General features: G+C 35.7%; 1 protein-coding gene across 4 annotated transcripts in view; it reads left to right on the forward strand.

The window, feature by feature from the left end:
- Positions 1-24,626, forward strand: part of WDR17 (WD repeat domain 17) — an 82,479-nt gene that overhangs the window by 37,485 nt on the left and 20,368 nt on the right. For all 4 annotated transcript variants that reach the window (XR_008554054.1, XM_037526462.2, XM_037526464.2 and 1 more), the window contains 10 exons: positions 697-865; positions 3,525-3,616; positions 5,754-5,836; positions 7,468-7,554; positions 16,733-16,897; positions 19,245-19,447; positions 20,881-21,030; positions 21,120-21,250; positions 21,557-21,682; positions 22,625-22,780. Coding sequence is in view for 3 of the 4 variants with exons in the window: in XM_037526462.2 (XP_037382359.1) it covers positions 697-865; positions 3,525-3,616; positions 5,754-5,836; positions 7,468-7,554; positions 16,733-16,897; positions 19,245-19,447; positions 20,881-21,030; positions 21,120-21,250; positions 21,557-21,682; positions 22,625-22,780 (1,362 nt within the window). In the remaining variant the exon portion in view is untranslated. The remainder of the gene's footprint in view (positions 1-696; positions 866-3,524; positions 3,617-5,753; positions 5,837-7,467; positions 7,555-16,732; positions 16,898-19,244; positions 19,448-20,880; positions 21,031-21,119; positions 21,251-21,556; positions 21,683-22,624; positions 22,781-24,626) is intronic.

Below are 24,626 nucleotides of genomic sequence, written 5' to 3' on the forward strand. Positions count from 1 at the left end.
ATACCAGAATGACAGAATAACTATTAATAGTTAATTGCTTTAGTAATTTCTAGCAGTAGCATTTGGTACATGAAAATCAGAATAAAAATTGTTTGCATTGAATTGAGCTTGAAAATGAATGTTGTGGGCCTCCCCTGGTGGTGCAGGTGGTTAAGCACCATGCTGTGAAGCTGTCCACAGCCTCTGCAGCGCCGGTTCTATCCTGGCTGGCCGATCCCTGCTGGCTGGCGAGAGTCCCACATGGCGCGGCGGATCTCTCCTGTCTTGCCCGCTGCTTCCCTCAGCAATGTATTTCATCAGTCTGCCTCTTCTGTTCCCCACTCTGTCTCTGGTGAATCCTTTCACCCTCTTGCACATCTGGCCTGTACCCTGGCTCTTGTATAAATAAATAAATCTTAAAAAAAAAAAAAGAATGTTGTGAACATGTAGGTATTCAGTTGCTGATCCTGAGGAAATGTGGTTGAATAAAATCTAGTCCTGTATAAAATAAATAGTGGTAACAGTACCAAGAACTTTTAATCACGGTAGTGACTCAAATTTTGTTTTGCTTTTTTTGTTTGTTTGTTTTTGCTTGTCTCTTTATTTTTGCTTTACTTTTAGAAAACTATGGTACATGTGTTGAATTGATCATGTACAATGATTTATTATCAACCTGTATTTTCCTCGGGTTGTGATTTCATTGCTTTGTATTCCTAGGGACACGTGGAAACAATCTTTGACTGCAAATTCAAACCTGACGATCCCAATATTTTAGCAACAGCTTCATTTGATGGCACTATAAAGGTCTGGGATATAAACACATTGACAGCAGTGCACACATCCCCAGGGAATGAAGGAGTTATTTATTCCCTTTCTTGGGCTCCAGGTAAGAAGTGCCTGGAGTTAACATTTGGTATACAATTAAATGACTTTGTAAAATTTTATTTCTATTTGAATTACCTTCTTCCTCTAAATGTCATCTATTTCCAAATGATTGTAGAGGCAAATTTATACCAACATATTTGTTGGTTCCATTTTTATAGAGTTTTAGAATAGACTACCTGTATAGGCGCTTTGATTTCTGGTCCTTCTATATAACACGGTCATATAAAAAAGCCTCAGTAAATTGTGATGAACTTATCTAATTTTGTCTGCATTTGCATAGGTATGCCTTGGAAGGTATATTTTTACATGACAGAAGTTTACCTGAATTTTTTTCATGTGAATCAAATTTATAAATATAAAAGTTTATTTTCTAAAAACTATAATACATATTTTTCATAGAGCTATGTATACATATGAATAATTATATATCAAGGAGCAGTAATTCTATATAAATTCCATTTTTATAATACTGAAGAACCTTTATAATAAGGAATTTTCTTTGATCTGAGAAAGATGTTATACCTTTGCTATGCAAAAAGGAGAGAAGAAATGTTCTATGAAACTTCTGATATTTTCTCCCAAAACATCAATTCCCTATAATGACTATGTTCACACATCAAATGAATTGTTCCCTTAATAGTAAAAATGCTTCTCTTGTTTGTCCTAATAGTAACATATTAATATAAAACACATTATAGCTTTTTATAGCATATCTTCTCAAAGGCAAAAATTGTTAACCTAGAAGTTATGGGACCTCAAGGATTTTAGATATTTTCAGAATATCTGAGACTCTCTTGGAAGTTTATGCATAATTTTTAGCCTAAGTGTTTATGTGCCTGTACTTAGCACAGAATTTCATAATAATCAGATTTTCAGAGCACATAAAGGTTAAGAACTAGTGCTTTGTGTATCCCTTTTATTTTTTTTAAAAGATTTATTTATTTATTTATACAAGCACTGGGTACAGTCAGAAGCGCGGGAGGGTGAGAGGATTCACCTGAGCCAGAGCGGGGAACAGAACAGGCAGACTGATGAAATACACTGCTGAGGGGAGCAGTGGGTGGGGCAGGAGAGGTCTGCACTCCATGTGGGACCCTCACCGGTGACCAGGTACGAACCGGCCCTACAGAGGCTGCTGGCAGCTTCACAGGCCAGTGCTCAACCGCTGCGCCACCATGAGATGATATAAACAAAGCTTTTACCTACAGCTTTTAAGAACAGTTGTTCTTTTAAGCAGAACATAGTGCCATTGTGGCAACCAAATTAAATGATAAAGAATGTTCCTTCTTTAATTAAGAAGTGAGGTACAGAAGGTCCTAATTAATTCTCTTAACCTGCCCTTCCATTTCTATTTTATTTTTGATGTGATAGCCAACTTTTATTAAGGAGGGCTTGAGTTTGGAGAGGTGAAGTAACTTCTCCAGATCATATACATGGTCAGTAGTGGGCCAGTTAAAATTTGAACAGTTGTCATTTTGACTTTCAAACCTGTGTTCCCTCTATCACAGCAATAAACATCTTCACAGCAGGTCCCCCAGGTTAGGCATCGCAGGACTAGCACCTGCCTGTGCATGAAGTAGCATTTCGCAGCTACCAGCTGACGTTTGTCCTCCTGCTAGATGTATGTAAATCTCAAACCTGAAACTTAAATCGTAGCACAAGAGGCCTAATCTTACATAAAACATGATTTCAGTCATTGAGAATTTGACTCAAACAAGTAAAAATGTTGGAAAATGGATATTCTTTCATTCTTGCCATGTTTTACTGTTGAGTCATGATTTTTAGGTAAGTATGGCTGCAATTTTAAAAATTCACAAAAATTGGCAAAGATGGGAGTAGGACATAAAAAATTGCATGATGTCCTCTGTAAAGTAGGTACCATGGAAAAGGGAAAAAAAAGGCAAGTGATATGGAAACTGCTCCCTATAAACAAGAACCTCACAGGGGAGGAGAATGAAAAAAAATAGAAATATGGTGAAGACTTCTTTTTCAGCTGTTATAATTATGTATTACAGTATAATTCCTCCAAGTTTTTATTCTTTGGTAACAGATGATGCCTGCTCCTTTCTTCTAATGAAGAAAGACTCTTACTTATCTTTCAAAAAACATTAAGTCCTTGATCATGTACTAATTTAGCAGCAGTTTGATTTCAGATATTTTTATTTTCAAAACTAAAAACACTGTTTGTATTTTTGATAAAGACTGAATTACTTACACAGTTATTTTCCTAATGATTAAAAAAAAATACTGGATGGTCAGACAAATGTGCACACTGATTTGGATATGTCAGTATGTGAATAGTGAAGAATTATCAATAATTTTTATGTTCATGATTGTGATAGTATAGTTAGGAAAATTCAAGAGTCCCTGTCTTTTAAACACCATACTGAAGTATTTATTGATGAAATGACATGTCAGAGATTTGCTCCAAAGAAATCAAGTAAAAACTGTAGCAAAACACATTTGGCCATAGGTTAATAATGGCTAAAACTTATGATACATTTGACTCGTATTGGCATACATTTGATAATTCCATTATAAAAAAAAATTAAAGAACTACTTAGTAAATATCAAGTCTTACTTTATTGAAAATAATATATTTTAAAGGAATACATTTGTGACAAACATCAGAGATAATGTCCAACAAATTGTTTCCCAAGGTGACTTAAATTGTATTGCTGGAGCAACTTCCCGAAATGGTGCTTTTATTTGGGATGTTAAAAAAGGCAAAATGGTACAACGATTTAATGAGGTAAGATGTATTTATTACTGCTAGCTGAGTAACATAGTATCTTAAACTGTTCCTTAGTTTTTAGTGCTTTTTTCCATTAATAGCTCGTTAGAAGGTGGCATTATGTTCTCTCTGTTAAAAGAAAATTCAAGAAGACATTCACATGCTAAAATGAATTATGAAAAATGTAGCTGAGTCTAATACATAGAATATCACCCAAATATGCATTAGAGATTCAAAGGAATTTTGAATCATCCTCCACAAAATTGTAGAGGTAAACTTCCAATAGCAGAAAGAAGACTAAATTCAGAACAAGTCCAAAATCTGTTACTAATTAGCTCTTGACCTCTGCAGAAAAATTTTATTTCTTTGACCTGCTTATTTGCCTAGAGGATGGTAAAGTTGGATATATAATATCTTAGATTTCCTCCAAGTTCTCAAATCCTGCTAACGTAATAAACCCTAAATCCTCCCCTTATCCTAACTGTCATGTTACAGATTTTACTTTTACTTCTGCTTGGAATTAAATCATCATCCCATATTTTACTATGTCCCATTAACATAGGAGAAATATGTATGACTTCATTATGATGTGTTGGATATGAATAGAGGGAAAATATGAGCAGGATCTAGGACTGTCTCCACTCTCTGTCTTGATATTCCATTCATTTCAAGTGATTACTGTTGAAGTCTGTTAAGTGTATGACTTATTTTGAAAATTGTGTATTTGAGACTTTGAAACCATTTATATAAAAGATCATTATCCCTGTGAGGATCAGACACCCTTGATTTTCTGGGAAGTACTGAAGTAATACAGCAAATACAGAATAGTGGAGAAACTTTACCAACCATCAGTAAGCAGTTTTTCTCTCAAAGAAGAAACTTTGACAAAGTTACATCTTTTCCTTTCTCTCCATAGCAAAATATTCTCAAATCAATAGTGTCTCCAACCTGCCCTCTGCCCTCCCGCATTGGAACAATATTTATTCCATAATAAAGAGTGATATAAGAGTAAATGAACCTGAAAAAGAAACTTTAGACCTAGATTCAAAAATTTAGCCACAGGTGTCAAATCAGTTGATTTATTTTGCCACATACTGTGACCTAAATATCTGCTGGTTAACCCTAGAACAATCTTGATTCCAGCAACCTCGCAGCCTAGCATGGAGGTCATGTTCATTCATGTCTTCTCACACATTGAATAGCATACTTAACCCGATAGCAAAATTGCTTATAGCTAAGATAAAAATAAGTGGGAAAAATAGTGCACTTTTAGTGGAAATAAACGAAAAATGACAGAAAGCTTCTACTCTATAAATGGACTGAGTATAGGGTCTACTTCCATGCCTGCCTCTATCTTTATAAACCTACCCTACTTTGACTCCCAATAAGTTAAAAACAGCAAACAACAGACACCTGTAATCAAACAGCCTTAAAACTCAGGATAATAAGTCATGATAGACTCCTCTTAATGGCAGCACTATACAAATTTGAAATGTGTTTAATTACCATTTGGAAATAGATTGATTGCAGCCTTTATTCAATTGACACGGTTGATGAATTACATCCCTATATATAATATATTCCTTGTGTTCTTGAAAAGTCTCATTTTACCAGCCATGAGTATATACAGTTATTCTTCCCTAGTAGAAGAATGCAGATAAATATACAGTGGTTTATTATAAGAGTAATCTTAGATCTGTTCTCCTTTGTTTTTATAGATATAGAACTTTGAAATTTATATGAATTTAATGGAGATGAATAATAATTGCTTGCAGTATTTCTTACACTTTATAGTTATCACTAAGTTGAAAAGCAGGTGGATAACTCTATTTCTAAACTGGTATTTTATAGGAAGAAGCATTAAGCAGAGATTAATTCTAAACATAATTAAATAAGCAGATTCTGACTCTACCTGTGTCCACACACACAAAAAAATACGTCACCCAATTTATGCCTTACAGCAATGGTTTGTTTCTTAAATGTGACAGTGCAATATGCCTAAAGTGTATAGTCAGCTTTCTGCTACTGACAAGTGTCCTGTTTGCATCACCTAATTAGACTAAGTTCCTAATAAAAAAAGTAATCCTTAGTAGTAAATAAAGAGAAAAAAGGGGTGAATTATTTCTTATTGATAGGTATTTTGCATTTTTTGAAGCATGGAAAAAATGGAATATTCTGCATTGCCTGGAGTCATAAAGATTCCAAAAGAATAGCAACCTGCAGTGGTGATGGTTTCTGGTAAGTGCTTTGGAATTAAATTACACTGTCTAGAAAAGATACATTTGCTAGTACTAATTATATCCTGTCAGCATATACATTAAAATATTTGATGAGATTTTATTTGTACAACTCTACCAACTACCATAAATTTTATTCATAAGCCCACATATGCATATGCTATATTGCTTTGATATATGTAAGAATGTAGCATTGTTTAAAAATATATAAATCAGTAGTTTCTCTCTGAATACCACCTGAGTTATAACTAAAAGACTCAATTGCTTCAAAGAAACTTCAAGTACCTCACAAAGAGTTTAAATAATTCTCATCACATTTTTGAGAGGATGGCATTTCATTTTACAAGTGATTCAAGAGATATCAAGTACCCTAGACACTTGTTCACAGGTTTGTAGATACTATTATTTATAAAAGGATAAAAAGCTTTTGCAAGGAGGAATAAGGAAACACGTGTGAGAAATGACTTTTGCGAGAAGTTAACTTTTTTGAACCTGTTTCAAAAATATGTTTTTTCTTAATTCTGCTAGTTCCCAGAGAAAAAATAGATTTTCAAGTAAATACATGAAATGCAAGCATATTACTTTGGGATTGAAAAGTGTTTTTAATCAGTTGATACTTTGTAGGTATGGGTATGGTCATGTTTGGCAAGTGGTACAGACACTCAAGGTTGTTGAGAACATAATAATGTTTGTCTCCTGTTAGTTTTTGCCATATCCAGCCCAATTTTCTCATTTCCTCTCTTCTTAGTGGAAAAGACAGTAGTTATGGAAACCAAAAATCTTTTTACCAGGAAGTTAAAATTTTTAAAAGTAGCAATAGTAATGACTTTTAGCCTTAAAAAGAACCATTTACTAATTGATAGATACCAAAAGATGCAAGATGTACCTTAGTATTTTTTATTACATAATTAAATTTACCATGCCTTTTTAGGACACTGTTTATTTGATAAATACCATGGTCAATGACCAAACATTTGTAGGAATAGGTTAACACCACTTACTGAGCCGTTTTGATGGGCCTTGTGAGGTTTAAAGAGGATCCTTTGCAAAGACAATTGAAATCTGGTAATTTATTCATAGCTTTTTTTTCCCCTAATGGAATCAATAGCCCTTACATTTTGGTAATAATATAGTAGGTATTAGAGCTTTTATTTTTTTTTAGTTGAAGTGTATAGGATCTTTTTGAGAAGAGGTTTCTGGAGAATATGGTGAATGCCTTGAATCTGATGTGACATGCATATACTATTATAAATATGTTGTTTTTGATATAAATTTTGAACTGCTAAATTTTGAAGCTGAAAATCTAGTGCATGTGAGTTATATCATTGTTTTAAAATACATGATTGAAATGACATTTTCCCTCAATCAAAAAAATAATCTAAAGAAATAATTCCTAAATCAAAATGTTACTTTTAAATTGATTTGAAGGAATTACCATAATTAATATTATGTGAGTAAATATGTTCATAATAGTTGATATTACTTTGCTTCTAAATTTTCCCTGTGCTTTGAAGACAGAGTCTCTATCCTCAAATACTTACATTTGAATTATATAATTCTGGCTTTGTTTCCTTGGATAACATATCTAGATTTTTTTCTCTTTTCCTACTTACATATTATAATTAATTTCAGTATTATTCGAACAATTGATGGTAAAATGATACACAAATACAAACATCCAGCTGCGGTTTTTGGTTGTGATTGGAGCCAAAACAACAAGTGAGTATTGTTTTTGGAAATAAGTCATAATTCCATTTTGGAGATTTTAGATAAACATAAAGCTTAATGTTATTCTCCTAGGTAATACTCATCACTCCTTTTAGATAATATTCCCTTGCCTACCCTTGTCATTGCTTATTTATTTCAGCTGTCTGTTCTTAATCCAGAAGGTTTTTACTTGATTTAAAAGTATTGATTTCCTGCTTTCAAAACAACTTTCTGATGCTTTAGAAAAAGCATACAGCTAGCTTATGAACAATGGACATAAGCCCAATCTGTGAGTGACTTCTAGCATAGAAATGTGACCTTTTCTTTGAATACTTTTAGGAATCTATGCAATGGTATTGTCTATTCCACCCCCCAACCCCAACTAATGCCAATATCTCAACATGGGTGACATCTCAGGATGCTGAACTTCTGTGGGTGGTTTTGGAAGGTCAATCTTGCTGAAGAGCCTGGTATTTACCATATAAACATCAGCTAGATTTTAAAATAAAGCCAAGTCAAACTTCCATTAACAATGGTCCTCTAACTCATTGTAATCCCAAGAATCTTAGGTTTGAAACATCTCCTTGATTGGATATAAATTATTTTTAAAAACTCAAACTTTGCGAAGATACTGTGAAAACAATGTGAGTTAGCTTATGCTTTTCTATACTACATGTGGAAATTATACAAATTAAAATATATACAGACAAAACATACAGATTAAAACTTTATTATACTTTTGTTCTGAGTCAATCACATATTGTACAAAATGGTGGCTCTATATATTTCTTCCAGTTAATGCAGAATTTACAACATACTGTTAGCAGTTATATGCAAAATGAGCTCATGACCAGCTCATCCCCCAGTATTCACCAACTTGGTGGCAGATAATGCTAACAACAAAATCTGCTAAAGCCAGAGCCCTTGGCCTCTTCTTTTATGCCATATTTTAAACCATCTCTCAATTTCCGTTTCCAGTCCAGTCATCAATTTGTTATGTTCTCCACCTAAATATTCTTCCATTTTTTTCCCACCCACACCTCCTAAACCAATGGCTTTAATTTGTTTTTGGACTTCTGAAAAGACTTTCTAAATCAATTCCAGAATTCATACCCTCTATCACTTCCTGTTTCCCCACTCCACTTCTCCGTGTAGCAGTCAAAATGAATATTTAAAAACAGATGAGAGTTCTGTACTGCTTTAAACCCTTCAATGGTTTCCCATTGAACAGGATAAAAGCCCTATTATAATCTCGTTCCTCTGTATTATTAATCTCATTGCAAGCTTTCTTCCCCCTTTTTCTTTGCTGTCAGCTACGTTGGCTTTCATTTCTTGGACTGGTCAGCTCATTTTCACCCCAAGGCTTTCATGAATCACCTTATATCTGACCAACAGAACAGTTCCACATTCTTATTTTTGTTAATAAGTATATGGCCAGTTGAAATAAAAACTAGATATCAATGTAAAATGACTAGTTGGGGGCCTCCCCCGTGGCGCAGCGGTTGAGCGCTGGGTTGTGAAGCTGCCCGCAGCCTCTGCAGCGCCGGTTCGATCCCCGGCTGCTCCCCGGCCACCGGAGGAGGGTCCCACATGGCGCGCAGACCTCTCCTGCCGCCCGCTGCTCCCCTCAGCAGTGTACTTCAGTCCTTCTGCCTGCTCTGCTCCCCACTCTGGCTCTGGTGAATTCTCTCACCTTCCCGTGCTTCTGGCTGTACCCAGTGCTTGTATAAATACATAAATAAATAAATAAATAAATCTTTTTTTTTTTTTTATTTTTTTTTTTATAAATTTTATTGTTATATTCCCCATACAATTGCAGCCCCCCCATTCTGACCCCAATCCCTCCCTCCCGCCCCCGCCCCCTAAAAGTGTCTCTGGTTCATAGTTTTTTGTTGATTTTGATTTTCACTTTCTTATAGTTATTCATTTTCCTGGTCCCTTATTTAAGTTTTCTAGATTCCTGCTATGAGTGAGACCATCCGGTATTTTTCTTTTTCTTTTTGGCTTATTTCGCTGAGCATGATCCCTTCCAGTGCCATCCATGTTGCTGCAAATTGCATGTGTTTATCTTTTTTGAATGCTGAGTAATATTCCATGGTATATATGTACCACATCTTCTTGATCCAGTCATCTATTTTTGGGCATTTGGGTTGTTTCCAAAGCTTAGCTATTGTAAACAGTGCTGCTATAAACATAGGGGTGCAGGTGTTCTTTGGAATTGATGTTTCTGTGTCCTTTGGGTAAATACCTAGGAGTGGAATTGCTGGATCATATGGAAGCTCTATGTTTAGTAGGTCCAGAAATCTCCACACAGCTCTCCACAGTGGTTGGACCAGTTTGCACTCCCACCAACAGTGCAGAAGAGTTCCTTTTTCTCCACACCCTCGCCAGCATTTGTTGTTGCTAGTTTTTTTAATATGTGCCATTCTCACTGGTGTAAGATGGTATCTCATGGTAGTTTTGATTTGCATTTCCCTGATGGCAAGTGATGTTGAACATTTTTTCATATGCCTGTTGGCCATTTGCATTTCCTCTTCAGAGAAGTTTCTTTTTAGCTCTTCTGCCCATTTTTTGACTGGATTATTTTCTTTGTTGTTGCTGAGTCTCATCAGCTCTTTGCAGATTTTTGTGATCAGTCCTTTATCATTAGTGTTGGGTGCAAAAATGTTCTCCCAGTTGGTGGGGTTTCTCTTTGTTTTTGTTATTGTCTCTTTTGCTGTGCAGAAGCTCTTTAATTTGATGTAGTCCCAGCTGTTTATCTTTGCCTTCACTATCACTGCTTTGGGTGATGTGTCTGTAAAGATGTCTTTGATGTGCAGATCACGTAGTGTTTCGCCTATATTTCCTTCTATATATTTTATGGTTTCAGGTCTTATGTCTAGTTCTTTAATCCATTTTGAGTTGATTTTTGTGTATGGTGTGAGGTAGTGGTCAAGCTTCATTCTTTTGCATGTAGCGACCCAGTTTTCCCAGCACCATTTATTGAACAAACTTTCTTTGCTCCAATGCATAGTCTTTGCTCCTTTGTCAAAGATTAGTTGACCATAAATCTGTGGATTTATTTCTGTATTTTCTATTCTATTCCATTGGTCTGTATGTCTGTTCTTGTTCCAATACCATGCAGTTTTGATGATTATGGCTTTGTAGTATAGCTTGAAGTCTGGGAGTGTAATGCCTCCATTCCCTTCTTTTTTTTTCAGGAGAGCTTTGGCTATTCGGGGTTTTTTGTGATTCCATATGAATTTCATCAATAATTGTTCTATTTCTTTGAAGAATGACATTGAAATTTTGATTGGAATAGCATTGAATCTGTATATTGCTTTTGGAAGGATGGCCATTTTAATAATGTTTATTCTTCCAATCCACGAGCAGGGGATGTCTCTCCATTTCTTTGTGTCTTCTTCTATTTCTTTTAACAGTGTTTTATAGTTTTCTTTGTATAGGTCCTTTATCTCTTTTGTTAGATTTATTCCCAAATATTTGATTTTTTTTGTTTCAATAACAAAAGGGATGGTTTTTTTGATTTCTTCTTCTTCAGATTTATTGTTTGTGTATAGGAAGGCTACTGACTTTTGCGTGTTGATTTTGTATCCTGCCACTTTACTGAACTGATTGATGAGTTGAATTAGCTTTTCTGTGGAGTTTTTGGGGTTCTCTATGTATAATATCATATCGTCTGCAAATAGTGATAGTTTGACTTCTTCTTTTCCTATTTGGATTCCTTGGATGTCTTTCTCTTGTCTTATTGCCCTGGCTAGGACTTCCAGTATTATATTGAAAAGCAGTGGTGAGAGTGGACATCCTTGTCTTGTTCCAGATCTTAATGGAATTGCTTTCAGCTTTTCACCATTGAGAATGATGCTGGCTGTTGGCTTGTCATAGATGGCCTTTATGATGTTGAGGTATGTTCCTTGTATCCCAAGAATTTCAAGGGATTTTATCATGAATGGGTGTTGCACTTTGTCGAAAGCTTTCTCAGCATCTATTGATATTATCATATGGTTTTTATATTTCTTTTTGTTGATGTGTTGAATAACGTTGATTGATTTTCGGATGTTAAACCATCCTTGTGCCCCTGGAATGAATCCTACTTGGTCGTGGTGAATTATCTTATGGATACATTGTTGGATTCTGATGGCTAAAATTTTATTGAGGATTTTTGCATCAGTGTTCATTAGGGAGATTGGCCTGTAGTTTTCCTTTTTAGTGTTGTCCTTGTTCGGTTTTGGTATTAGTGTAATGTTGGCTTCATAGAACGTGTTTGGTATTGTCCCTTCCTTCTCAATTTTTTGGAAGAGTTTGTGAAGGATAGGCACTAATTCGTCTCTGAATGTTTGGTAGAATTCATTTGTAAATCCATCAGGTTCTGGGCTTTTGTTTTTGGGGAGGTTTTTGATTACCATTTCAATTTCGCTAATTGTAATTGGTCTGTTTAGGTGTTCTATTTCTTCTTTATCTAGCTTTGGGTGATTGTAGAGTTGTAGGAATTTGTCCATCTCCTCTAGATTATTAAACTTATTTCCATATAACTGTTCATAGTAGTTACTGATTATTCTTTTGATTTCTGCTGTGTCCGTTGTGATTTCTCCTCTTTCATTGATGATCCTGTTTATTTGTGCTTTCTCCCTTTTTTCCTTTGTGAGCCTGGCTAGGGGTTTGTCTATTTTATTGATTTTTTCAAAGAACCAGCTCTTGGTTTCATTGATCTTTTGGATTGTTTTTTTAGTTTCAATTTCATTTATTTCTGCTTTGGTTTTTATTATTTCTTTTCTTCTACTGGTTTTGGGGTTTTTTTGTTGCTCTTTTTCTAGATCTTTGAGCTTCGAGATTAGGTTGTTTCTTTGAGTTCTTTCTTGTTTCTTGATGTGAGCTTCTATTGCTATATATTTTCCTCTTATTACTGCTTTTGCTGCATCCCATACATTTAGGATATTGGTGTCCTCCTTGTCGTTCAATTCAAAAAATTTTTTAATTTCTTCTTTGATCTCCTCATTAGTCCATTGGTCTTCCAGTAGTGTGGTTTTTAATCTCCATGAGGTAGGAAAGTTCCTTGCCTTCTTTTTATGGTTTAGTTCTAGTTTGATGCCTTCATGGTCAGAAAAGATGGTTGGTATGATTTCAATCTTGGTGTATCTGTTGATGTTTGTCTTGTGCCCCAGTATGTGATCGATCCTGGAGAATGATCCGTGTGCGCTTGAGAAAAATGTGTACTCCGTTTTTCTGGGGTTTAGTGTTCTATAGATGTCTGTTAAGCCCAATTGCTCTAGGTCCTTATTTAGAGCTTTGGTTTCTTTACTTATTTTTTGTCTTGTTGATCTATCCATTGTTGATAGTGGTGTGTTGAAGTCTCCCACTACGTATGTGTTTTCTCTGATGTCTGTTTTCAGAGAAGACAACAGTTGTCTGATATATTTTGGTGCTCCTTCGTTTGGTGAGTATATGTTAATGAGTGTTATTTCTTCTTGAAGTATTGTCCCCTTGATCATAATGTAGTGACCATTGGGGTCTCTTTTTATCTTTTTGAGTTTGAAATCTGTTTTATCTGATATAAGTATAGCTGTTCCTGCTTTCTTTTTTGGCCCATTTGCTTGTAGGATTGTTTTCCATCCTTTGACTTTGAGCCTATTTTTATCTTTTGTAGCTAAATGTGTTTCCTGGAGACAGCAAAAGGTTGGGTTTTGTTTCTTAATCCAGGCTGCAACTCTGTGTCTTTTTATTGAAGAGTTTAGTCCATTTACATTTAGAGTTAATATTGATATGTTAACATCTGTATTTGCCATTGTGTTTGTCTTTCCTTTGATTTTATTTATTTATTCTTTTAATAACTTTTTTTTTTGGCCTTCTTTCATTGTTATTCGTCCCTCTGAGGTTCTGGCTTTAGGACTCCTTGTAGTATTTTTTGGAGTGGGGGTTTAGTTGCAATGAAATTCCGGAGTTTCTGTTTGTCTGGGAAGGTCCATATTCTTTCTTCAAAGAGGATGGAGAGCTTTGCGGGATAGAGTATTCTTGGTTGGCATCTGTTTTCTTGGAGTCTGTTGACTATGTCCCTCCACTCTCTCCTTGCCCGTAGTGTTTCTTCAGAGAAGTCTGATGTCAGCCTGATTGGCTTTCCTTTGAATGTTATCTGTTTCTTCCCTCTTGCCAGCTTCATTATTTTTTCCTTGTCCTGGATTCTTGGGAGCTTTACTATTATGTGTCTTGCTGTATTTTTTCTTTCGTCGTGGAAGTTTGGTGTTCTTCTTGCTTCTTGTATATCAATTTTCAGCTCCTTCTTCACATTTGGGAAGTTCTCTTCAATTATCTCTTTGAATATTTTCTCTGTTCCTACTTCTCTCTCCTCTCCTTCTGGTATTCCTATAACTCTTATATTTCCTTTCCTCATGGAGTCAGATAGTTCCCGAAGTCTTTCTTCATTCTTTTTCCTTCGTACTTCTCTTTCCTTTTCTGTTTTGGTTCTTTTTATTTCTGTGTCTTCAAGAGCACTTATTCGTTCTTCCATTTCATCAATTCTGCTTTCATTGCTTTTCCCAGAATTCTTTAGTTCTTCCACTAATTCTTTGATCTCCTGCATTTCTTTTACTTCCCTCTTTAGGGACTCAATTTCATTCTTCTGATCGTTGATTATTTTTCCCTTATCATTGTTTTCCTTTATGACTTCTGTCAGTTTTTTAATCACGGCAATTTTAAATTCTCTTTCTGGAAGGCTCAGAAGTTCTTCCAAGTTACTGTCGTTGCCATCTGGGGGCTGGTTTTCTTTTTGTGGTGTGCTTTTTCTCTGGAGAGTTGCTAGGTTGCGTGTGGTTCTTCTCCTCCCTACTGTCTGTTTTCTAATTTGCCGTATGCGTTGGGACACTGTGTTGTTGGGACTGGCCGGCATCTTGGGTGGGCTTCTCTTCTCCCCTCTGGTTCCTCCTGGAGTCATCTGTCAGTTTCAAGCAGTCTTTATTGGAGAAAGGTCCCTGTCCTAAAATGTCGATGTGGGGACACACTCCCCTGTGCGCCTGGTCTGCCCCGGCGGTGGGTTCCTGCTCCCCCTCTGGGCTTGGACTGCAGGCCAGAGGGGGTCTGGCGTGGGCGAACTTCCCCCGCTCACCTCTGGCTCCTGAGGAAGCCTTCTGCAGGTAGTCTTTACTGAAGAAATGTCCCTGTTCTAAAATGGTGATGTGGGACACACTCCCTGCGCGTCCGGTGTCAGGCACACTCTTCTGCGTGCCTGGTCTGCCCTGGCTGTGGGTGCTCGCTCTCCCTGTGGGCTCTGACTACTTGTTCGGAAGGGGCCCGGTGTGGGCTAACTCCCCAGCTGGCCACTAGCTCCTTCAGGAGCCTGTGCTGTCTACAAGTCGCTAGGTGGCGCCAAAGATCTCTCCTAGAGCCCTTCTTGGGGAGCTGATTTTCCACGCCGTGGGACAGGGAGCAGAGCGGGGATGGTAGGGTACACCTCAACAGCTTTGGGGTGCTGTGTCTGCCTTGTGCCCCACCGTCGTGGGGAACCCACGCCCCTAATTTCGTGCCCTGGGTCTCAGTTCCAAAGCCCTCAGTTCCAGGACGCGGGCTGTAGCCCAGTTCAGTGGCGCGGGAAGGGCGCCTTTTGCACCGCTCCCGTGCCTGGGCGCCTGGTTCTTGCTCACTCAGGGAGGGACCTTCACCTCAGTGAGGACCTCCGCGCCTCCCCGCAAGCCTAGGTCGTCTCCCAAGCCTAGGTCGCAGGCGCGGGGACCTGGGCAGCCGCGATCCTGGTCTGCACTTGCTTTTCAAGCGCGCCGAGCGCGCCGCTATCCGCGCAAGCTTACCGGCAGCCCGGGCTGTGTGCGCGTCTCCCAGGGTCTTTGTTCTTCTCTAATGGCGCCAGGAGCCGTTCGCTCACCGCAGCGGCGAATCCTGCAGGGTTCTCCACAGCTCCCGTTCACGGGGTGTGGTGGCTGAAATAGTTCCTTTCCACTCACAGTCCCGCTTACTGCGTCCGTTTTTCTTGTTGGCCGTTTTGGTTTGTTGTTTCCTCCCCTCTGCCGGTTGGAGAGTGCCCAATAAATAAATAAATCTTAAAAAAAAAAGTTTAAAAAAAAAATAAAATGACTAGTTGGCTAAAAAGTTTTTTAAAACAGTGATATTGGAAGTCCTCTGTACCTAACTATTATGTTTGCAGCCAAGTATACTTAATAAATTTCATTTTTCCTTTAAAATACTATTTTTAAAATGTTCTGATTATTGTATTAATATTCCAGTTAACATTTTAGAAGATAAGCAAAAAATCACCATGAACTTATTTTATTCATAAAGTGTTTCTGAATTTATAATTGCTGTCTGTGTATGAATTCTTTGAATGATTATTTCGTTTCATTTCCCCCTATGTATATACACATGTATACAAAATGTATATATGTAAATATTTGCATTATGCAAAATGTATATTCTCACATATAGTAACTGGCCCACTTCTCAGCGAGCTTTGGGAAGATATAATCTGCACATTTAGAGACTGGCATGCCATTTTACCAATTGGTTCATTTCTGCATGTGGGCTTAAATAAATATAAGTATTGTGACCCAGGTGACCCATGTGACAAAAATCAGTAATTTGAAGTCTGGAGAACGTTTTGACATTTGACATTTCATTCCAAAGTGTATCGCTTTCCCTTTATACCTTAGAGTGTGAGTACTGTTTATGTGATTGTTTAAATAAATGTTCCTTAGGGAGACTGTCCTGGCAGGTGTGCTTCATATACTCATAATTCTTTTCCAAATGATGTTCCAGTATGACCACCAGGGTACAAATAATTGCTTCGCTTATTTCACCCTCTTGAGAAAAATGAGCAAAGATCACTAACAGGTCACATCCACACATTTATTTTATTTCCAGGGCCTCCTTAGTTACCTCAAACAGTTAAGCATTTACATTTGGGACAGTCATCAAAGAGAACTGGGAAGCCAGGATTATGAATGTCAGATGCTTGTTGGCCACTTCAAGGGGCAGTGTTGGGATTTGTACCCACACCATGAAACAATTTACCAAGTGGTCAGGACATGTAGTAATTAAAAAATTTGCTACCAGCCAGTAAGCAGATATTATCAGTCACCATTGGGGGCTTTTCTTAAGACCTGAAAGTTGTAAAATATAAAGTTCTGAGAATATTAAAGAAGTTGTGAGTCTGGACTATTTTTCATATTTTACTGCACTATTGGCAATGTTACAGAGACATGATAGCCACTGGCTGTGAAGACAAAAACGTCCGTGTCTATTATGTGGCCACCAGTTCTGATCAACCACTGAAAGTTTTCAGTGGGCACACGGCAAAAGTGTTCCATGTCAGATGGTCTCCTCTGAGGGAAGGAATTCTTTGCAGTGGTTCTGATGATGGGTATGTAGTTGTGGACAGAACTGATTTTCCAGTTCTTAAAATTATAAACTAATAATTTTCTAGAAATGTACATATTTATCTGATCCAACTTCTATGTGTAAATATATCCTTAACAAGTAGCAGCTAACCGAGGTCCTACTTGCATCAACCAAATGTAAAATGTTGTCATGTTTATATTATCATCATGGTCTTGCTTTCTACTTCTTTACAGCTAAACTATTTATATATTAAAATGGAATAAAAGGAGATCATCACTTTCAGTATGAGGAGAAGATTTTTTTTAAATAGTTATTTAATGATTTTCTGGGTTTGTGAAAATAACTGTAATCTTATCTTTATTTTATATTAAAAATGGATTTACATAATATAATTTGGCAACTGTTTAAATACAAGATAAATTTAGTTAAGAAAAGTTTTAGTTTATGTAGGTAAAAGTGCTAGTAATTAGTAACCATAGACTTTGTGTTGAATAAATATTTTTATCTTGAAATTTTGCCATAAATACATATTTAAAATGAAATACAATTGTGATTTTTTTTGTGGATTATTAATTGAAATGTTGCTTTTAATAAGGTTATCATGTGAAGGTGACTGAGTTTATTTATGAGATTATTCCAGTCTTATAACATAGACTATGGCATCTAAATTCTATTCTACATGAAAAAAATATATAATCTAAGAAATATTTGTCAAAAAGATACCAGTAAGCATTTTACTGACTAAAATGAATGAAAGTTGAATGCATTTACTAACTTCTGATTTTGGTCCCTTTCATAATCATATAGATGACAGGTGCATCTAACTAAGGTTATCTAGCACCTTTCAGTAAAAAACAGAATTGTAGTAGAGAAACTATTAATTGCTTGTGTACTCATGGCAGAATTCACAAATACTGTGCTTTTAGCCTTGAAATCTCAGACTTTCCCAATGTATAGCATGTTATATCAAAGCTCTTGATATGTATGACCAAAAAAAAAAAAAAAAGCAAACATACGTTAGCTCTACAAAGCTTAAAGTTTATTTCATCTAATTAATAAAAACAAACACAACTGTTTCAGCTCCCCCATGATGATATTTGATACAAATCAATATATTCTTTTTTTATAAAAATGATCAAGCTTAAATTAATTTAAATGCTAGTATATATTTTATATATATATGAAAATTAGCATATATATATATATATAAAATTAGCACCAAAAATATCAGGCTTTTGATTGTTTGGATACATTGTCCTATGCTAGGATATGGTAGAAAAAAAGAAAGAAGTCTTTTTACATAAAGCAAAAGGAGATATATGTTTAAAGGAAAAAATACATATATAAATATGTCTCTTTTATAGCATAATGTAACCTGGAAGTGTTCATATTTGATATTGTCAAGTTGATACAAATCTGTGGCTAAAGGTTTACTGAGAATTTTTCAGCAAAATTGGACAAAGTTAATTTTGAATTCAAATTTTATTTCGCTGTCATTTGTAATTTATGCAATCAGATTCAATGTCATCATTCCAATTAGAGGATGATTCCACACTAAACAACTTATTCTATTGACAAGAATATGAAGGGATGATTACTGTATTGATATATGCATGAACATGAGTTCATTTTTCAAATAATATCCATCATCACACATCTAAAATTTTCATAATTTACAAATAATCAAGTAGTCAAATTAGTGTATCTTTATTAGTCATATTTTCTTTTGACCTTTTGTGTCTCATCTTAAGAAAAAAATTTTCACATATGAACTGTTAAATAGTTTAGTATCAGTTTAGTATCAGTAGTAAATGAATAGTAAAACAAGTAAAAAATACATTGGAATAAGATAAATCTAAGTAAATTAAATACTCATTTTCATCTGCTTTAAAGAAGAGAATCTTATGTCTTGAAACAAAATCTTTCTTCAATATATCAAGAACTAACAATATATTAAGAACTAATCTTGGGCCTCCCCGGTGGCGCAGCGGTTGAGCGCTGGGTTGCGAAGCTGCCCACAGCCTCTGCGGCGCCGGTTCGATCCCCGGCTGCTCCCCGGTCACCAGAGGAGGGTCCCACATGGCGCGCAGACCTCTCCTGCCGCCCGCTGCTCCCCTCAGCAGTGTACTTCGGTCCTTCTGCCTGTTCTGCTCCCCGCTCTGGCTCTGGTGAATCCTCTCACCCACCTGCGCTTCTGACTGTACCCAGTGCATGTGTAAACAAAACAAACAAACAAATAAATTAAAAAAAATGCCTCTATAAAAAAAAATTATTAAAAAAAAAGAACTAATCTTGGTGCTCCATTAATAATGTTAATGCTTTAGATAAATTAAAATCTGAATGTTGTTATGTGCATAATCTGTTTTCAGTTCTGTTCGAATCTGGGATTATACTCAAGATGCCTGCATAAATATTCTCAGTGGACACACTGCACCAGTGAGGGGCTTAATGTGGAATACTGAGATTCCATATTTGCTAATATCTGGCAGCTGGGACTACACTATAAAAGTATGGGACACTCGAGAAGGAATTTGTTTGGATACTGTATACGACCATGGTGCAGATGTATATGGTAAAATGTTTTTCATCTATTTGTTATCTTGCTATTAACAATACTTATCCATTCTGAGCAATGCAATATTTTTGAGGAGTTCTTGTTTCATTTTCAAACAATATTTTTCTCCTTAAAAACAGTATGTGTTTATTATTGAGATGTCATCATACAAAGAAGGCCATAGAAAATGTCATCAGAAATTATCAGGCGATAAGTATTGTTAGTACTGCAGGGTCTTTCTCTGTCTTTGCAGCTGTATTTTATTTCTGTACACACACACACACACACACACACAGGCATACATGTACATATATGGTTTGAATTTTTCTTCATTCCCTTACTGTCACTTAAGAGGTAAGTTGTAAAATAGGAAATGAGTAATAAAGTGGTATATACATATATAATATATAGATGTGTACATATATACATATATAATATATACAATTCCTTTATTTTGAATATTTAGGACAATGTTTTGTTTTTTAACATACTGTTTTTAATATAATTGAGTTGAGTATGGAAAATCAGATTTCTTACCTTTTTCACATGCCTTCTCCTTTGCCTACCCAAACCTTGATGAGAGTAAGTAGATGAATTAAGAATGCAAAATGATTCTTTAGAGAAAGTAACCCTATTACTAGCCATTTGTTTCCATATGCTTTACACTAATGGCCATTCCTTTAGTTAGTATGTGACTGTGTGTGTTAGAGAGAATCCTATTTTTTGACATTCTAAATTGAGACCCCCAATTCCTTTTTCATCTTCTAATTAGAACTCCCAACCACCCATCTATTAATTCACAGATAACTATGCCCATTGATGTTACACTATGTTTTCTGTTTGACCAACTGAAATATAATTTCAGCATTTTCATGCAATATCATTTGCTTTCTAACACTAGTCAATTTTTTGTCATATTTCTAGAAATGCTAAATAATTTATTACATTCTTGTATTAGTTGCAGCCAAGATAGAACCTTTCAGTCATTTAAAACATGGCTTCATAACCCCAATCTTGGAGAAGTTTTGTGGGGCGCATATAAAAATTACTTAAACTCTGACAATCCCAAGAAACACTTGGGAGCAGGACTGTGTCCCCTGGATTGACTGACGCATGGGAGGGTGGGCACACATACTGCCAATCAGGGCTTCAGGAAATCAAGTCAGTTGCCTTTTTTGTTCAGTCATAATGTTTATAAAATTTGGATCACAGCAAAATGTAAGTGGTTAGAAGGTTTAAAAAAATGACATAGTATAAATATTTATATATACTTTAAAACAACTTACCAAATTAAAAATCAGAATACTACTATTTTAATTGAAATACATATAGAGTGTTAATCTTTTCTTCAATTTCTGTAATTTCATTCTCTAACCTGACAATTAATTAAGAGTATGCATATATTATTTTCGATGTTTACTTCTCTTACAATCGGTGTGTTTTTCCATCAGGTCTCACTTGCCATCCACGTCGCCCCTTCACTATGGCCTCTTGCTCCCGTGACTCAACAGTGAGACTATGGTCACTCACATCTCTCATCTCTCCTTTACAAATAAATATTCTGGCAGACAGATCTTGGGAAGAAATTATCGGGAACACTGGTATTGGAAATATTTACGTACTGAATTTTATTTCAAAATAATATTTTATAAGCAATCTTTTTATTCACCAAATTATGTCTTTTCTCCAGATTATGCTATAGAACAAGGAACCCCTCCTCTATTGTGTGGTAAAGTGTCAAGAGATATTAAACAAGAAATAGAGAAGCTAACTAGTAATCCTCGAATGAAAAAACTAAGATGGTTTTCAGAATGTTTATCGGTAAGTATATAGGAATTAAATATGAACATTTGCCCCTGAACCAAAGTGAATCAATACAACCATTGTTACTGTTATGAATATTTGCATGCATCATCTCAAATTCAGTAAGTCTCTTTGAACATAATCTGCACAGTACCAGAAAGCAAATAGAAACAAAAAAAAAAACAATAAATGACATAAAATATCGTTATTATTTTGTTTGTTATGAATTTTAAATTTAGACTCGCTTGTGTTATTTTTTGAAGCAGCAAATGCTGTGGGGTTTTAATTCATTCTATCTTTGGTTATTCTGTATTAACTTTTTAGCCTCCAGGTGGCAGTGACAATTTATGGAATTTAGTTGCTGTGATAAAAGGGCAAGACGATAGCTTACTTCCTCAAAACTACTGTAAAGGAATAATGCATTTGAAACATCTGATAAAATTCAGAACTGTAAGTATGCAAATATGATGTCCTCAAGCAAAAATTGTTTTTGTCTTTTCACTATTAAAATATAAAATTTTAAAAAGTATATGATTAAAGTTGATAGAGTTAAAATAAGTGAAGACTGTGGAATTAAATCTTTGTTGTAAATCAGTCTAGGAAGGTGAATTTTTTGAGAACAGGTTAAGGTAGCAATGGTTTTCACAAGTTTCACAAATCTCATGAAATCCTTCAAAGGTCACTTGGAACTACTTAAAACACTGTCTTTCCCAGTCTAACAGATGATTATGACAGACAAGCCGCTCTGAGTTTAGTCTCAGAGCCTCTGTTCAGGGATATATTTTACTAAAACTGTTCTCATACTTGGGTCAACATATCTAGTATCAATAACAACCAGTCCTAGAACCAGAAAGAAGAAACACCTTGTGTATGTGCAATGAACTATCAATGCTTAACTATTAGAGACTAGAAAGAATTAAGCCAGTGATGTGGATTTGATGGTCATAAGAAACAATTGCTTTCATAAAGAAGTAGTAATTCCTTTAATTGCAATCTAATCGACTCATGATTATAACTGTTACTATAGACAGTATAGGAGCCGGAGTGCTCCAATAATTTTAATTTTCACTAGAGACCTCTGTATGTCTCTCACTAGTCAGCTACCACTTTATCCCTACCTTTTGGCTTCTGTATTTCTGTATAACACAAACTTCCATAGTTTTAAGGACAATGGAATTCAGCTTCTCCCTTCCACTGCCTTCTCCCCGCCCGCCCCATATTAAATGTTATGTTAAAAGAGGTATATTTTATAGAGAAAGGTAATTTTTTAATATTTAATTACTAGTGTTTGATGCTTTTAAAATATGTATCTATAGCATAGTTTTAGGGTCATCTGTTATCACCAGCTCTTGTATAACAACATTTAGAAACTTTCATGTTCTTTTCAATCAGTCTGAAGCCCAAGAACTAACAACAGTCAAGATGTCTAAATTTGGTGGAGGTATCGGTGTACCCACTAAAGAGGAAAGACTGAAGGAAGCTGCTGAAATTCACTTGAGATTAGGACATATTCAGAGATACTGTGAACTAATGGTTGAACTTGGAGAGGTAAAATGTGCTATGAAGGCAAATTTAATGAGTTAGTATGAGTTGAATTGTAAATGCTATATTTTCTTTTTCTAGATCTTATTGGTTCTCAGCCATTCTGATATCATGTGTATACCTTGGTATAGTAGTTATCGAAGAGATCCCCAGGCAAACTACATCATCATTACCTGGAAACGTGTCAGCCATACACTGTCTACCCCAAACCCTATAGGATAGAAACTGTGCTTTTATAAATCATCCAGGTTGTTTTCATGCATGCTAATGTTTAAGAAGCACTGCCCTAGGCCAGAATCTTTCATTCCTAAAAAATATTTAATGGGTTAATTTGGCCATAGAGAACTCCCCTTTTAATAATATTTATCTTAACTAAATCCCACACTAGCTAGAAAGTGTCTACTGAGGATCATCTGGTGAAGGATGCTCCTAAAACACAGTCTGATTTTTATAGAGGAATGAATTAAAAAAAAGAAAAAAGAAACAGAATTTTCAAAAAGGTCAGGATGAATCTATGCTGTCAAAATTCAGGAGTGTGATTACCTTTGAGAGGCGGGTAGGGACCAAAATAGCACAAAAGGGAGGAGAAACTTCTGTTTCTTGAGTAGGGTGCTGGTTATGTGAGTATGTTGTTTGTGAAAATTTCACCCTTTTTTTTATTTTTAACATAAGCATATATTTTTTTAAGTATTTATTTATTCATGCATACAAGAACCAGAGTATAGGCCAGATGCGCAGGAGGGTGACAGGATTCATCAGAGACAGAGCGGGGAGCAGAACAGGCAGATTGACTGAAATACACTGCTGAGGGGAGCAGCAGGTGTGGCAGGAGAGGTCTGCCATGCCATGTGGGAATCTCCCTGGGTGGCCGGGATGGAACCAGTGCTGCAGAGGCTGCGGACAGCTTCACAGCACTGTGCTCAACCACCTGCCCCACCAGGGGAGGCCCTCACCCTTTCATTTTTCTGCATTTGTATTTTAGTTCCACAAAAATTTTCCCCACCCTTCCAAAAAAAAAAAATCCTCTGTAAATATAGATGTTCTTATAGTTGTTCATTATCACTTCCTTACAAGTAGTTTCTAGTTCTGTAAGATTAATACTATGAAATTAGGGAAACATTTCATCTTTTCATTTACAAGACATGTTGTAATTGAAAAGCTTGATACACTCAAAGTTAATCTACAGGTCAACTTCTTCCTTCCATTTATCTCTACTATAATAAAGACAGATGTCCCTTAAGAACATATTTAAGTTACCTTTTTTAAAAGGTAACATAGTTTTAAATGTAGTATTAAAATCACCTTCATATAGTTGAACCAATTATTTTCAGGCCAGTTAGCAAGTTTTGAGCTTTAAAATGCAATAGAACTCTACTGGCTTTGGAGATCTATATTTAAAATACAGCTTTGATTACTATAGTGATATTTCAGAATATTATCTTCTCAGTTTCCATCCAGACTTGAATTTAGTGAAAGCCACATTTTCAAGTAATAGAAACCATTAGTCTTGATTGAGCAAAAGAGCTTCTTAAATAGTTGTGTGTTTTTTTAAATATGAAGACAGGTATTATTAACTATAGAGAAAGAAGTGATAATGAATAAAATTTATTAAAAATGAGTGGAGACAGCAATCAAAAAAGATAAACACATGCAATTTGCAGCAACATGGATGGAGCTAGAAGGGATCATGCTCAGCAAAATAAGTCAGAAAGAAAAAGAAAAATACCGGATGGTCTCACTCATAGCAGGAATTTAGAAAACCTAAATAAGGGACCAGGAAAAAGACTAATTAATACAAAGTAAAAATCAAAATCAACAAGCACCTATAAACCAGAGACACACTACGGGGGGA

Source organism: Talpa occidentalis, unplaced genomic scaffold, assembly GCF_014898055.3.
Source record: "Talpa occidentalis isolate TD23 unplaced genomic scaffold, MPIMG_talOcc4v2.1 talOcc4.4, whole genome shotgun sequence".
Classification (NCBI taxonomy): domain Eukaryota; kingdom Metazoa; phylum Chordata; class Mammalia; order Eulipotyphla; family Talpidae; genus Talpa; species Talpa occidentalis.